This window comes from Canis lupus, chromosome 9, assembly GCF_003254725.2.
Source record: "Canis lupus dingo isolate Sandy chromosome 9, ASM325472v2, whole genome shotgun sequence".
Classification (NCBI taxonomy): domain Eukaryota; kingdom Metazoa; phylum Chordata; class Mammalia; order Carnivora; family Canidae; genus Canis; species Canis lupus.
In genome coordinates, this window is record NC_064251.1 from 11,520,445 (window position 1) to 11,537,593 (window position 17,149).

Genomic DNA, 17,149 nt, shown 5'->3' on the forward strand with positions numbered 1-17,149 from the left:
GCGTACAATAGGATAGGAGCCCAGAATATAACAGAGGACACTGTCAAGCCCTGCCCTCAAGTTGCCCAAAGCTCAATAAGGGTGGTGGAGGATCCCAATGTGTGAGAGAGCTCTGAGGACAGGAAGCAGGACAGGAAGTTCCTGGGCTCTACAAGGTGCACATACACACATGTTAAGTGCTTCTCAAAAGAAGCTACACGGAAGCGGAGACCTAAGGTATAAATAGGCATTACCTTTGTCTGTCTTATCAGAGTAAAAATAGCTGTCATTTGTCAAGTGACTCCCACCCCAATCATATTGCATATATGATTTCAAATCACGAGGATTCCCATCTTACAGGTAAGGGAGGTGAGGCAGATAGAGCTCAAGCAGCTTTCCCAAGACCACAGAGTTGGCACGGGTACAGATGCAGCTTGTCCTGCCCACGCACTGTGCCACAGGCAAGACTATAGGCCCCCGTATTGGGGAAATGACAGAGCTAGAACTTGAACGCAGGCCTGCCCAACCAAAATCCCATGCTCCTTCTACTCCCTTCACATCTGAGAGAAGGTAGCTGGAACTAGGCCAACCCAGAGGTTGGTAAGGTAAACCCAGAGGGAATTGCCTTGGGTAAGTGGCTAGTCTTGGGCTAGGGAGGTCCCGAGACTCACCCTTGGTGGTGCCAGCCCCAAGGGCCTGACTCACATCCACACAACCCATATGAGCTTGAGAGAGACACCAGAATGCCCGTCTCCCAACTAGCTTCCAGGGATGGGTGCAGAAACCAGTGTCAGAGCAGTCAACAGGTTCTCTTCTTGTGCATGAATTACAGCGGAAATCAGAATCCAAAGTTTGCCTTGGTGAGTGTGGAGGTAATCAATGCTACGAGAATTCTAATGGGCCACAGAAAAACCCTTCAGTCCGCTAAGCTTAGGGAAATTCTGTCCTCTGTAGACTGAGGCTTGTCAGTGGGTTTGGGATGCACAATTTTCTTCCCTGGCACTATGGACCCAATGTTTGCATTGAAGCCCTAACCTCTAATATGATGGCATTTGTAGGTAGGAGCTTTGGGAGGTAATCGGGTTTAGATGAGGTCAGGAGGGTGGGATCCCTATGATAGGATTAGTGTTCTTCTGACAAGAGGAAGAGACCAGAGGTCTCTCTTCCTCTCTCCCTCTCTCCTCCATGTGAGACACAGTGAGAGAAGGTGGCCATCTGCGGCCAGGAGGGTCCTCAGCAGAACTGGACCCCACTGGCACCCTGATCTTGGACTTCCTAGCCTCCAGAACTATGAAAAACAATTCCTACTGTTTAAGCCACTCATTCTATCGTATTTGTTACACTAGCCCGAGCTGACCAGTACTCCCATTGCCTAGACGCTGTCCCTGCTTGCCTGTCTTTAACGACTAGCCTGGCTGTGGGCTCCCCTGGAACACACACCACCACCCTCGGGGGAACAGTGTTAGTGCATTCCTCCAACACATGTAACCTCCAGTCCTCCCCAGACGGTGGGTCCTACGAGGACGGGGTTAGAGTTCCAAGCGCAGCCCCCAGCGGCGTGCCTTGCTGGCATGGAACCACCCCAGCAACATCTGGTGAGCGAGCAAACAAAACTTGAAGGGGTCATTTGATTGGAAAACATACATTCGTCCATTTTGCACAAAATCGCTCAAGCTGATGCTTTTTAGGGTTCAATTCTTTCCCCACCTTGGGTTAAAGCTCACACAGCTTAACGCTCAGAAACAATCTTCTCTCCTTTATTGCAAGGTCTTTGGAGAGCCCTGACCATACTCTTGCTACCTTTCCACCCGCCCCCCCCCAAAAAAAAACCTCACAACACCCCAGGCGGCCCAGTGAACTGACCTGCCCGTCACCTTTCCTCTCTCGCAGCCTCTGTCTCTGTTTGGCAGAGACTAATTAATAAGCGATAAAATGGTCTTGCTATTTGGAAAGCTTTTGTTTTCCCCCAGATCTATCTGGGCAGGCTCAGGCCAGTTCACCAACAGGGGTCCTAATTAAAGCCTGAAAATACACTGTGAAGGCAAGCTGGAAATACAGAGCCAGACATTACAGCAGCCTGTTAACAGGAAAATCGGCGCAAATGAAGACACAGCCAGACAGAAACCAAAGCAACTTGCCATCGCATAAATTACGTGTATTAGGATCGGAAAACGTCAGTGCTGGAAACGCTGCCCCGAAAGCCCTGGAGGGACATAATGTTGCGAGGTTGAGCGTGTCCAGTCTTCATTTAGGAGGAATTTAAAATAGATGATGAGGCTTTCCGTGGTAACTCTCTAAATTGCTGTGTGCCTGGAATAAAGGCTATCTTTGCTCCATTCATAATTTAAAGTCTTGGAGGCAGAAACAGGTTTTAAAAATTATTCGCTGTGGCCTTTGCATGTAGAGGGATGAAGTGGGAGGTGAGAGCTGGAGAAACACTTTGGTGGGACTCACCGAGCACAGCATGGCCTCCGTGTTGCCTTCTGTGAAATGGGAAGACCGCCAAGTTCACGCTCAGAAAGTTGTCAGGTGGGGTCATTGAGGGAACTGATAGGCAAGCCCTTTGTAAACTACATGCAAGTGTGGCAGCAAAGAGCAAACTTGATGTGTTTTTTTTTACTCCTCCATCCATCCTTTCATCCATCCATACTTCCTTCCATCCAGTCTTTCAACCATCCATCCTTCCATCTATCCATCCATCCATCCTTCCATACTTCCTTCCATCAGTCTTTCTTTTTTTTTTTTTTAATTTTTATTTATTTATGATAGTCACAGAGAGAGAGAGAGAGAGAGGCAGAGACACAGGCAGAGGGAGAAGCAGGCTCCATGCGCCGGGAGCCCGACGTGGGATTCGATCCCGGGTCTCCAGGATCGCGCCCTGGGCCAAAGGCAGGCGCCAAACCGCTGCACCACCCAGGGATCCCCCCATCAGTCTTTCATTCATCCATCCATCTAGTCTTTCATTCATCCATCCATCCTTTCTTTAATCCATCCATCCTTCCATCTTTCCATCTATCCATCCATCCTTCCCTCCATCCACTCATACTCTGTTCTTTAAAAAAAAATAAAATAAAATAAAAAGATTATCGCAGCTGAGCTTGGTATGATCCTTGGCAATTTCCCGCTTCCCCTTCCACATTCTCACTGTGGATATGAGTACATTCACACTCCAGGAAGGACACACACTAGACACAGGACAAGAAGCATGAACACATGCACACACAGGCATCCCAGTACCTCCTAGATTGGACACCTCCCCACTGCCACAACCCTGAGCCATACACTATCCTGGAGGCTCCTGCAATCTGCCCACTGCCCTCCCAGCTGCCAGCATGGGCCACCCCTGGTAAGCTGGAGCAATCCATCTCAAATGCAGGCCAATGACTTCACTCCTCAAGGCCCCCACTGCCTCCAGGACCAAGTCCAAACACTTGAGCATGCACACAAGGCCCTTCACCAGCGGCCAGGTCCATTGGCCCAGCCTCACTTCCACCTCCGTCCCAGTCACACTCAACCACTGGAATGGTCACCCTGGAAAGTAAGGGCTTCTTATTGTTTGGATTGGGATACATTCCCAGCACCTGGGAGAGTGCCTGGGGGAACCTCCAGGAATATGTGTCCAGTGAAAGGGCATTTTTGGGTCTTTGCTCAAGTTTTTCCCTCTTACTATAACATGGTTTCCTCCCCCTTCTTCTAATTCCTATTCCTCTTTAAGGTCTCAACAGTGAAGTCCTTTATCAAGTAAGTACCTCTTGGCTTCCCTCGGGAGAAATGGACTCTCTCTTCCTGCAGCCCCATAGGGCTGTCTTCAACATGCTTCTTGCTCTGGGTTCTCTCATCAAAAGGCAAGAAGCACAGCATGGACCTTTCTCATTCTTGACTGTGACCAAGGGATAAGTAACGTGCTAATTCTATCCCAGAGGCTTCAATTCTATCCATTCTATCCAGGTTATTAAAGCCCTGGGGCAGGAGGTACAGGGTTCCTGCTCATACAGCACATCTCCCTTCTGCATGCTAAAGGCTGCATGTCTTGGGGTGCCTGGGTGATACAGTCACTTGGGTATCTGACTCTTGGTCTTGGCTCAAGTCATGATCTCAGGGTTGTGATCTTGGGGTCATGGGATCAGGCCCCACATCAGGCTCTGTGTTTAGCACAGTCTGCTTGAGACTCTCCCTCTTCCTCTGCCCCTTTCCCTGTACTCAATCTAAGATTTTGCTTATTATTTATTTACTCATGAGAGACACAGAAAGAGAGGCAGAGATACAGGCAGAGGGAGAAGCAGGCTCCCTATGGTGAGCCCAATGCAGGACTTGATCCCAGGACCCTGGGATCATGACCTGAGCCAAAGGCAGATGCTCAACCACTGAGCCACCCAGGCATCCCTCATTCTCTTTCAAATGAATAAATAAATCTGCAAAGATAAATACATACATAAAAATAAAAGCTGCTTCTTTTGTCTTATTTACCACCTGGCTGGAAGCCTCTTAGGGCACAGCTGGCTAGGATCTTCCAGCATTTGTCCTATGATGGGCTCTTAGCAGAGATTCCTTGTCAAATGACTCTTGTCGGGAGACTTAACAAAAATGCACAATAGCCATCAGACAGGCAATTTTGAACTTGCACTTGTGAACCAGGCTGGCACCAAGGCCTCATTGGCTAATATTTCAGCTCCTTTTCTCGAAGATTGGGTGTTATCTAGATGATTGCATTCCTGCAGGTCCCCATTCTATTACACAGAACCACATGGCTAAATCCTACAGAACCTTTCATGTAAGCTTCACCTTGGCCTGCCTGGTTGGTAGGTGGGCATTGCATGATTTTATGTCCATTGGACCTACTGACCTAAGGGCCAAGAGATAAAATCACCTGTCCTGGGATGCTGAGCAGATTTCTCTAAGCAGTGAAGATCACAGGCCAAGAGGTTTTCTCCCTCAACCCTAAGTCTGAATCACTGTACCAATCGCTTCTCAGCCTTTTGGCTAAGATCAAGTGAATCACTGTACCAGCGGATGGAGATAAAGCTGGAAGGGGACTGCATGGTGGGGAGGGAAACTTTCCCTTATCAAGATAAGCCTCACTCAGAATGTTCTTTCTACCCTAGCTCTCAGGAAGACCTCATTACCATCCCCTGCAGTTATGAATGGCAGCCTGGTTCCCAGCTTCCTTGGGATCATTGCAAAACCCCGGAGGCAGTGGGACAGCTGAGAAAACTCCGAGAGGTAACAGGATGAATGAACGTTTGCCAAAAGCCAATGCCGAGAACAGAAATCACAGAAGGTGTTTGACTGATTTGACAGATCAATTCATTCTTCACTGAGGCCCTTTCTAGAAACAGACTCAAGCCCCCGAGAGCCTCTGACCTTCCAGGGGTGAATATCGATCTTTGATTCCTAGCTAAGTCACTGCCTCTACTCAGCAGCAGCATTGACTTGACTCAGATTAGACTGGGGACTGAGAAGGGGCGGAACAGGATGGAAAGAAATCAAGGTGCAAAGGTAACGTACTTGCAAGTCAATTTGCACAAGTGAATGAGCCTACAGTGTCCTATCAACTCCCTTCTAAGCCAGCCTGGGAGTCCCTCCAAGTGGTTTAAGTTTTAGCTGATTACTAAATCCCTAGCCTTTTCACCTGAATTCTGACATTTTTATTTTCTTTGGATTATCTTATTATTCTTAAACTTTCAAATGTTCAACAGTAGCTCTCAGCTCAGATTTGCACAGCACAGTGACAAAACGCCCAGCCCACCAGGTCAAGGGCGAAAGTCAGGTTGTCGGGTGAACCTACTGACAAGTGCAAACTAGATAACCTGCCCCCACCTGCTGGAAAGCGACCAGAGTAGTAAAAATACTTCACTTCTCTCTGGCCTCAGTTTACCCCTGTGTGATAACATGATGAGATGCTCTTAGGCCTGAGCTACCATAAATGACATAGCTCTGTCATAACCCTCAAGACTGTGGGGTTTCAGGCCACGATCCCTCCTTCACCACTACATAAATGGAAGTTAAGAGGTCTGTAAAGGAACCAAAATTGAGGCACTAACAGCTCTGCCTTTCTTTCCCCAGGGAATCCTTTTGTTCTGCAACAATGACATCCGGGTCATGTTGTGAATGGGGCCCATTCCATTCATAAATTTGGCAAATCACATCTACCATAACCAAATGGGGAAGAAGAAAAATCCACACTAATGGTGTGTGCTGGCAAGAAATGTTATGGAGACACTTAAATGTTGCCTTGGGGACTTGGTCTAGCACTGAACAGACTCAAGCAGATCCCAAGAGGACAAATGGCTTGATCTTGATTTCCTCACCTCATCTCTTCTGAAAGAAGAGAAACATGGGTGGTGGCCAGAATTAACCGGAGTGATGCCCAGAGCCTGGAACCTCACATAGGCACAGGACGGGTTAGCTATTATCACAACTGTCACATTTGATTCAAATACAGATGTTGGCTCAGTGTGGATGGTCCACATCCAGATTAACAGGGATTTGTCTCTGGAACCCACTCCTCCTTCCACGATTTACCGTTTAAATCTTTCATTATGCAGAGTAGCCAATTCACATCAACAATTCAAATGGATATTATTTCTAAGACCAATACCAAAAATAACCATAGCTCACATATATCTGTGTCTATCGTGAGCCAGGCTCTGTGCTAATTGCCTGCATGGATGACTTAATCTAATCCCCACAACATCCTATGAGATGGGTGCTACCACTGTCCCCAAGGAATGATGTAAGTTGTCCAGAGTCACATAGATGGAAAGTAGTAGAGCTGGGATTTGAACCTGAGACCAACTTCTTAAGCAGGATATTTAGTCTTCAAAGCAACAATCGTTCATCAAGCACCTGCCACATTGCAGATGATGTTAGGAGCAGGGCTAAAGACCTATGCGGGATAGCTAATTGTTCTGGGTTGACTAGCATCTCCCCCAAATTTCACGTCAACCCAGAACCTGGGAATATGACCTCATTTGGAAATAGGACTTTGCAGATGTAATCAAGTTGCAATGAGGTCATAGTGGATTAGGATGGGCCCGAAAGCCAGTGGCGGCAGCCTTATGAGAAGAAGGGGATTTAGACACACACACACAGTGTGAGCCCCATGGAACAGTGGAGGCAGACAACGGAGTGATGCATCCACAGGCCCAGGAGGCCAAGGACCGCCTGCAGCCACCAGAAACAAGAGGGGCAGGGCACCGATTCTGCCTCGGAGCTTCCAGAAGTTTCCAACCCTGCCGACATCTTGATTCAGGACTTCTAGCCTCCTGACCTGTGAGAGGATTAATGTGAGTTGCTTTAAGCCACACAGTATATAGTCATTTGTTGTGAGAGTCTTAGGAAACAATACCCTAATAAAAAAGAGACAATAAAAAAACAAAGACACTTTCTCAAGTCACCCAGAGACCCTGTTTGGCAACCAGTTCTCGTCTGAAAGTCATGGTTCCCCACTGGCCGTGAGTAGGCAGGGGGAGAAGCCAGCGATGAATCAACCCGTGGCCTCACAGGAAGCCTGCTTTCCTGTCAACAAAGCACAGAGAGAAGAGCCGCTGCCGACATGGGGCCAGAGGGCCAGCCGCCTGGCCCCTGTCACAGGCTCAAATGGAGAGAACATTTTCATAAAGGGAGGAAGAAATAGGAGAGCCCACCAAACGGTGCTTGCATCTGCATACGAGGTGCTGTTTCTGCACAGGATGAGAGGGTGGGGACAGCCGTAAGGGGAAGGTCCAGGCCCCAGAAATCTCGGTTTAAATAATGGGCCAGATACTTCCCCACGAACCCACTTGACACTAAAAGCAGAAGTTCTTAAGCATTTGGCAATCCTGTTCCCTTTGAGGATTTAGTAAATGCAATGGATTAAATCTCTCCCGGGGGAGGGGGTGGGAATCCAACATGCAAAATTGGATTGACATGTCAAGGTATCTTGACCTAAAGCCCATTCACTGATAAACAGTGACTTATCAACTGCCTACTGGGTGCCAGGCACAATGCTCTGTGCTAGGAATACAAGAGGGGAAGAAGAGACCAGGCATTTTTCCTCCTGAAGACCAGGGCTAGAAGGGAGTTGTAGGATTTTCCTGTGGCTGCCAGAGCAAATTAGCACTAGAGGCTTCAAATGACAGAAATGTCATTTTCCCAAGGGTCTGGAGGCTGGAAGTCTGAAATCAAGATGTCAGTAGGCTTGGTTCCTTCTGGAGGCTCAGAGAGAGAATCTGTCCCACGCCTCTCTCCTGGCGTCTTGCGGTTGCCAGCGATCCTTGGCATTCTCAGCCTGGGGACACATCACTGCGTTCCCTGCCTCTGCCTTAGGTCACCTCCTCTGAGTGTCTCTCTGCATTCTTCTCTCTTCTTATATGGGCACAGTGGTCATTGGATTTAGGACCCACTCTCCATGGAGGGTGGTATCATTAAGATCCATAACTAAGGGGCGCCTGGGTGGCTCAGTTGATGAAGTGTCTGCCTTTGGTTCAGGTCATGATCCTGAGGTCCTGGGATGGAGCCCTGCATCGGGTTCCCTGCTTAATTGGGAGTCTGTTTCTCTCTCCCACACCCCCCACTTGTGCTCTGTCTCAAATAAATACATAAATCTTCAAAAAAAATCCATAACTAAATACTAAAAACAGGAAACAAGTCCCTGTTTCCAAACGAGGTCATATTCTGAGTTTCCAGGTGGGCATGAATTGGGGGGGGAGCATCCTATCCAACCTGACACAGGGGGTGAGGTGGTTACACAATCACCATGAAAAGCAGCAAGGGGGTTAGCAGAGAACCCCAGCAGGGAACCCAGGCAGCATCCCCGGAAGCTTTCCCGGGGACCTCAAGAGGCACTAGGGTCCCAGGTGGTGAGTAGGAACTGACCAAGCAGGGATGCCTGGGGGGCTCAGTGGCTCAGAGCATCTGCCTTTGGCTCAGGGTGTGATCCCGGGGTCCTGGGATCAAGTCCCACACAGGCTCCCCATGGGGAGTCTGCTTCTCCCTCTGCCTATGTCTCAGCCTCTCTCTGCGTCTCTCATGAATAAATAAAAGCAAATCTTAAGAAAGAAAGAGGGAAGGAAAAAAAAAAAAGAAAGAGGGAAGGAAAGGAAGGAAGGAAGGAAGGAAGGAAGGAAGGAAGGAAGGAAGGAAGGAAGGAAGAAACTGATGCATCATTGGAAGTAGAAAGTGCCCCTGGAAGACGGAGGCCCATACGGGAGACCCAGACAGAGGCAACAAGTGAAGGTGGGGGGTGGGGGGTGGGGGTGGGGGTGGAGACGCGGGTTGAGTACCAATGTGGAGGAGGGGCTGGTCTTGGAAGCTGCTGTCCAGAGCTTGGTTTGCATCCCTAGGGCCACAAAATGCCACTGAAACATTGGAATGGAGGAGTGTTCTAGAACTTTCAGTTTGGCCAAGGTGAGGAGGACGGACTCGAGTGGGTGAGACCAGATGCAGGGACCCCGAGACTCTATCACCAGGGAAGCCCCAGGCTGGAGGCTACAAGTGGCTGAAGTACTGCAGTGATGCCCCACGTGGTGTCCCAACCAGCTAGCCGGACCGATCCCCACCCCACTGGACGGAGGCACAGGACACAGCACAGGTGGGAATCTGAGCTAGACCAGCAGCTGGACTGGCGTCAGCGTGAGATGCCTACCCAGCAGGCTAAACACTCATACATGTTCTCTTTCCGAGCGGGAAGGGGGCTTATGAACCTCCAGACCCGCTCGGATGCACAGGCCCTTCCCTGGATGGTGTGCCCTTCCATGGAGCAGTAAGTCCCATCCGCTCACAGACAAGTCCTCTTACCTTTGTGGGCCTCGCTGACTCAGTGGCTCTTCAAAGGTCATCTGCTCCCCTGAACTGGCCCCAGGCTGGGTTCCACGGCCTACCTTGCAGACTCCCAAAACTCCCTGATGCGGGCTCATGTGCTCAGTTGTAGTTCCTACTTTCCTTTTAACTCATCCCCTCACACAGATGTTAAGTACCAGAGGGATCTTGTTCACCTCCGTATTCCCAGCTCCTAGCACACACACCCATGCACACGCACACACATCCCTAATGTTATCAGATGGATGAATGGATGGATTTCTTCAAGATGCTGTACTAGTTTCAAACCGAATTAATCAATTAACTAAATCAGCACGGACCCATCAATTGGTCTTTAAGTGCTTTCCGCTGCCCTCTCCCGCAGGGAGCCAGACATCCACAGAGATGCTGGCTTGGCACCCTCAAGACTCACCTCATTCCTTCTGCAGCCATCTTATCAAGGTTGGCGGTGTCCTTCGTTTCTGCCCAGTTTGCTCCCAGGTCACCCCACCCCATGTCATCTGCCAAAATGATCACGAAATTTGGCTTCTGGCCTCTTGTTTCCCCACTGGGGCAAAAATCCACAAGGGGATAAAGGCATCCCAAGAAAGTCACCCCCAGGAACAGAACCTTCAGAAAAAGCCAGCCCATGGTGAGAAGGGGAGGGTAATAACTGTCTGGAGTGACGATGGGCCACAGCTAAAGATTTTTCCGGGAGCTTCCCCCTGTTTCCCTTTCAGGGCAGGGGTCCCTGGAGGGCAGGGGGTCCCTGGAGAGCAGTGGTGGAGTTTGCAAGAAGATACAGGTGGTGGTGGTCGTCGTGTTGGTGGTGGTGCCTGTAAGGATGGTCAGGCTACAGAAATGAGGCCCGCACCTGGAATCCTAATTCAGGAGAGTCAGGACACTTGCAACCTCGAATGTGGTTGCCCCACTGCAGCTCCGAGGGAGAGGACGGCGGTGTGCCGGCATCAGACAACGGTGACAACAAATGCTCTTTGGCCACTTCGTGAACAAGCCTTCTGTGCTCAGGGATGTTAGGGCTGGAGCATGAGCGGCGCATCTGTTCGGGACTCCAGCTGGAGAGTGCGGGATTAAGTTCTCACATCTGCAGAACACCTGGACGTTCTAGAAGCCGCAGTCAGCCTCGAATGAGTTTCTCAGCTCCAGATGGTTGAGGGCTTCATGTTTCTGTAAGGTTTCCTGAAAGAACAGAAATTGACAAGAAAACAGAGTTGAAACTGCCGGTGCAGCTGTGTTTTACTCAGTAGCTTAGGAAATAATCTCTTTCCCATGCCAACAGATGTTTTCCTTCTTAGTTAAATATGTAGCTGGCTCATCAGTTTCTCCACCTGAGGAATCGTGATGATAATAATATTTGCAATGGGCCTATAATCACAGGGTTGGGAGCGCCAGTAGGGATGAGGTCTCTCAACCCGCTCACTATATGGGTGAGGACACTGAGACCTCATGCCCTGGAAGGGGCAAGGGCCAGCATCCAACTCGGCAAAATCCCGGTTCTCCCCCCACTCCCACACCACCAGGCTTCTCTGATTCACAAGAAGTCCCCAAATGAATTGTGACCTTATCAAATCCATTGAAAATTCTAGAAGAAAGATTGAGACCTTTGTTACCAAGACATGATTCTAACAGTCATGCTGTCAATTAATATTTCTGTATAAAATTATTGATGGAAATTAATTTGAGAAAAAAAGAAACGTAAAGAAAATTAATGGTATAATCTAGGTGGAGGATATATGGGTACTTTGTGGTAGAACTCTTGACTTTGCTATCTGTTTGAAATTTTTCACAATAAATGTCAGAAAAACCCATTTCCAAAAAATGTTAATGGAAATTGTCCCTTTATATCTCAACAATGTAATTTTTAATAAAGTCTAAAGACATGCTCAACTAGGGCTTCTCACACTCGGATGTACATACAAATCAGCTACAGGTCTTATCAAATACACATTCAGTAGGCAAGGCTGGGGTAGTTCTAACTACCCTCACCTCCCAGGTGAGGCCTATATTACTAGCCCTTAAATCACACTTTGAGTACCAGGAGGCTTAGAAATAAAAACATCATGATTCTTGTCCAAGAAGAAAACTAACCTAACTGGAGATGCTTAACCTACTGGAGATGATGCAGCTTCAGTGGACAAGCCTGAAAGCAATAAATCAGTTGAATTTTGAAAAACAGGAATTGAAGGTAAGGCTTTTCAACAGCAGGTTGCAAGTGGGAACCACAGAAGAAAACCATATCATCCCTACTTCTCTTGAAAGCCCTAAATCTACAGGGTCAGTAAGGAGGCATAGACTTGAAATTCTGGACCAAAGAAAAACCTGTTGGATGCCCAAGCCATTAAGAGGATTAGAGGAGGACCAATTTGTAATGCATAAAGATGCTACTAGGGCTGGGATTATGATAGACATGATTCGAAGTTGTGTATCCCTGACCTTGAGGAAGGAACACAAAACTGACAGAGCCAGCCAGTCAACTCAACTGCCAACCCAAGTGAATGGGGGTGGTTGGAGGCATGTAAATTCTGCAAGACCCAGATAAACTCAAAAGGATGGGCAGATACATACTTAATCAAAATAAAAGAAAGTTCAAGTAAACAGTCATGGTCATCTGGAGGCCAATGAATCAATTGTTCAGAAATGCAAATTCCTCTGTTTTCCAAGAGGAGAGTTATTCTTTCAAACTCAATTAGATTCAACCAGTATTTGTTGATCTTGAGGCTCCAAAGACTTCTCCCTTTCTAGAAGAAGAAAGAGCCCTTGCACAAGGAGGGCGCCCAACAAACACTTGTTGACCTGCTGGTTGATTCCCAGCTTCATTCTACTGGCTTCCGACCATGAGCAACAATCATTGGAGGCTTTTCTTCTTAAAGCTACTTAGCTTGGAACTCTAGAGCGGCCTCATTCTTCGTCAATAATCCATTTTGGAATGACCCAACACGAAGGACTTCAGGGGGAAAAAATTCACTTAAGAAAAAAGCTAAAATGAAGGTGGGAACATAAACAGATTGTTTTTCTTAACGGTTCCATGATAAAACATTCCTTTGAGGATTTTCAAAGAGAATCATTAATACTTAAAATTTTCACTGAATGGAAATAAGCTAATTTAGCCAGTACACCCTTGCATTATCCTTCATGCCCATATCTCCAGGGAGATATTTAATCTTTCCCCATTTATTTTTTTTAACTACAGTGAAAAGGCAAACCAGATATTCAAAGAACGGACCCAAAGCCGCGGACTTTGATTAAGATCCAAGCTGATATTATGAAAAACAGGATGGCGGTTCCTCAACAAATTAAAAATAGACTGACCATATGATCTAGCAATTCCACTTCTGGGTATCTACCCAGAGAAATGAAATCAGTATCATGAAGAGATATCCACCCCTTGTGTTTACTGCAGCATTATTCACAATCGCCAAGGTATGGGAGCAATCTAGGTGTCCATGAATGGGTTCATAAAATAAAATAAGACAAATCAGAGAGGGAGACAAACCATGAGAGACTCTTAACCCTAGGAAACAAACTAAAGGTTGCTGGAGGGGAGAGGGGTAGGGGGACGGGGTAACTGGGTGACGGGCATTAAGGTGGGCATGTGATAGAATGAACACTGGGTTCTATGCAACTGATGAATTACTGAACTCTACCTCTGGAACTAATAACATACTGTTAAGTAATTGATTTTAAATAAAATTAAATTTAAAAAAAAAACGTGCTGCATATACAATATCTACACAATGGAATAGTATTTTGCCTTTAAAAAGAAGACTCGTGGAAAAGAAAGTGGTTGTCATTTGCAACAACCTGGGTAAACCTGGAAGACCTTATGCTGAGTGAAATAAGCCAGGCATGGAAAGACCAATAGTGCACGATCTCACTTATATGTGGAATCTGAAAAAACCAAGCACATCGAAGCAAAGGAGAGAGTGGTGGTTGCCAGCAGCTGGGGTGAGGGTGGAGGGATAAGTTGGGGTGATGTTGGTCAAAGAGCACAGACCTTCAGGGATGCAGGATGAGCAATTTGGGGGGATCTAAGGTACGGCATGGTGACTACAGTTAATGATATCACGTTGCACGCTTGAATTTGCTGAGAGAGTGGATGTTAAATGTCCTCACCACAAAAAATTTAAAACATGTGTAACTGGGTGAGGTGATGCATGTGCTGATGACATTGTGGACACTATTTCATACTGTCGATGTACATCAAAGCATCACACTAAACACAGTAAACACACCCAAGTGTTATTTGTCCATTACACCTCAGTGAAGCTGCTGGAAAAGTCTGTAAAAGATGCAGGCTGAGACTTTATGCTCAGTGCCTCAACTGAGGTTATCCTCCCAACTTTCTTTATGCATCACTCTGCTCCTCTCAGAAGAGAGAGTGGACAGGGAGCATGTTTGTGGGCTAAGGAAGAAAAAGGGGAATCTTTGGCAAGTAGAGCATCCCTACCTCCTTCCACTGGGCTGGAAGGAACTTGACCACCTAACTCAACCAACCCCACAAGGAAGGCCCATCTGCTCCAGCCAAGCAGGACAAACAGGGATACATCCCTGCTGAGCATGAGTATGAGCCACTGGCCTGTATCGATGCTCCTTGGGCAGCCCCAGAATGAACCTGGGTTGCCCATCAGCTTAGTGATGATTTGTGCTCTTCCCATGACCCCCATTGTAAAGCAAGGCTTGGAGGTCTGCTAAATTTTGGCCTCTCTTTCCATTCCGGGCTCGCTTCTGGGGAAGGGTGCTCATAAGCTGTGGAATGACCGATGGGCAGCTGTCGGCCAGAAGGGCTGAGAATGGAATGGAATGAGTCAACCTGAAGATGCGCTTTGCAGTGTCTGAATCCCAGGCCTGGAAGTCCATCACCTGACCTGGCTCCCCGAGGGCCTCCCTGCGGCCAAGCAGCCCGCTGGAGGGCCTTGGAAACAGCTGAAATAACAAGAAGGTTGGACAGACCTTTCTGGCAGAGGGCTCTGTTGGTTTTCCAGAGACAAAGCTTCTGATGAGCTGAGGCCAAAAAAGACAGCGGCACAGGGGGAGTGTGATCTCTGGCGGTGGATCACTGTTATTTTACCTGCCAAATCAGAGCGTGGTCATGTGCCCTCCAGGGCCCAGAGTCCCAGGGGGACCACCACGAGGGGCCTGGGTACCAGCTCCCCCGCATGTAGTCTGAACGGATGCCCCCACCACCCCGTGCCTTGTCATCCACCCAGCAAACGTGGACAGAGTGACCAGTCTCCGGCTGTGTGTACAGCAGTGAGCAGGGCACAAAAACCCTGCCCTCGTGCCGCTTACTTTCTGGGAGTGGATGGGAAGAAAGATGATGAGCAAAACGTCAGGGTGGGGAGAAAATTAAGGCAGGAAGCAGCTCATGAGATGCAAAGTAAAAGACTTCAGGGACAGCCTCATGGAGAAGGTCCTTCCAGAAGGTTCTGCAGGAGGAAGCAACGCAGCTAGGGGAAGTTGTGTGGGAAAGGAATGCCAGGCAGGGAATCCAGCGAGGCAAAGGGCTGGCACATGTGAGGAGCAGCAAAGAAGCCACTGTAAAAACAGTGGGGGGAGGAAGGGTGAGTTCCGACCTACATATACCAGAGTTCCTCCTCTGCTTTGCCACAGTGGCAGGCAAGAGAAGATGAGAAGTCAGGAGTCTGTGGCACCGGTGCAGGTGAGCCCAGGTGAGACACAGTGCAGAGGAAGCAGGCTCAGTGCCCGGCACTCAAAATTGAAGGAGGCGGCATTCCATCTTGGGGTCCACCTGCCCTCATGTGACTCTAAACAGTGAGCACATCCTTGAAGGTGTCCTCACCCAAATCCAGGTCCAAGTGGACAGGAGAATCCAGTTACCTTGAGAACCAAGACAAATTCAGGTTATTTAATGTCTATGTGTAATAAACATCCTTATGGGGGGAAAAAAAATCCTTGTGGTCCCTTCCTTTGCCCTGAGACCCTAACATGTCAGTTTAGGGCTGCCCCAACTCGGAAAGATCGTTTTCTTTGAGCATATCTAGGGGGGAGGGTCTCAGTCTTAGCTCAACAGAAGAGGCAAAGGCATTTTTTTTCTGTTTCTTTTTCTTTCAGTTTTAGGGACACGTAATTGACATCCAGCACTATATACGTTTAAGGTATACAACATAATGACATGACTTACATATATTGTGAGATGATCACCCAAATAAGTCTAGTGAACATCCATCATTTACAAGAAAAAGAGAGAGAGAGAAATGGGTTTTTTCCTCGTGATGAAAACGTTTAGGATCTACTCTCTTAGCAACTTTCAAATATACATTGCAACACTGCTAACTACAGTCATCACGGTGTACAGTAGATCCCCAACGCTTATATGTCTTGTCACTGGAGCAAGCCAGACCCTCTTGTTGGGAAGATTACTTCTGTGAAGCCAACAAGGCCAGGACACTCATCCACGTATGACATCCTGCCCAGCCAGCATTCGCTAGAACCACCTGTTGGAACTGTCACAGAAGGAAGCCATGTGGCAGGAGCCAATTTGGGAGAGCAAAGGTGGCATCATGCCATGCCTCTAAAAGCTCAGCAGCCCAGCAGAAATTATATCTGGGTCCTTGAACACATGTCAGAAGAACAGAGAAAGTTCTCTGCCCATCAGAGGATGGGGCTCTGAATGACATCCTTTCTCTAAAATTCTATCCTCCACTCGAGAAGAAATATCATAAGAAATGTGGTGGAGCAGAAAGGATTCAAGGTCAATTACCTGATTCCACTCCTTCATCCACTCCCTGTTTGCTAAGTTTTTAAGGACTTTTTTTTTTTTTTTAAGGACTTTTTACAAAGCAGTATTTACTTATCATTTATAATAAGTAAATTTTACGGAAGTTGTCAAACTTACAAAAGTTGAGAAACTCATGCGTCCCTAACCAGCATCAAGATTCAACAGCTATCCGCACACGGCCAGCCTGTTTTCATCTGTCTCCCCTTCTACTTCCCTTTCTCTGATCCTCCACAAGACACTGGATTATTTTGAAATAAACCTCAAATGTCACATAATTCCATCCGACATTATTTCTATATGTTTCTCTAAAAGATAAGAATTCTTTTAAAATATAACTGCAGCTCTCTTCGTAGCCACTTTTCAAAGTTAATGACAATTTGTTAGTATCATCAAATGAAATGAGTGTTTGAATTCTGCTGTCTCACCAATGTTTTATTTTTTTTCATTGTAAACATTTTTACAATTTTTTAAAAATTCTAATCAGGATCCACACAAAGTTCACCACGCATTTCATATGGTTCATGTGTCTTTTCTCTCTCTCTCTCTCTCTTTTTTAAGATTTTATTTATTTATTTATTCATGAGAGACACAGAGAGAGAGGCACAGACACAGGCAGAGGGGTAAGAGGTCTCC

At 47.4% G+C, this 17,149-nt stretch overlaps 1 protein-coding gene across 10 annotated transcripts in view; it reads right to left on the reverse strand.

Moving 5' to 3' along the window:
* Positions 1-17,149, reverse strand: part of ARSG (arylsulfatase G) — a 107,597-nt gene that overhangs the window by 55,824 nt on the left and 34,624 nt on the right. For all 10 annotated transcript variants that reach the window (XR_007412845.1, XR_007412844.1, XM_025436770.3 and 7 more), the window contains exon 2: positions 10,190-10,956. Coding sequence is in view for 8 of the 10 variants with exons in the window: in XM_025436770.3 (XP_025292555.1) it covers positions 10,190-10,407 (218 nt within the window). In the remaining 2 variants the exon portion in view is untranslated. The remainder of the gene's footprint in view (positions 1-10,189; positions 10,957-17,149) is intronic.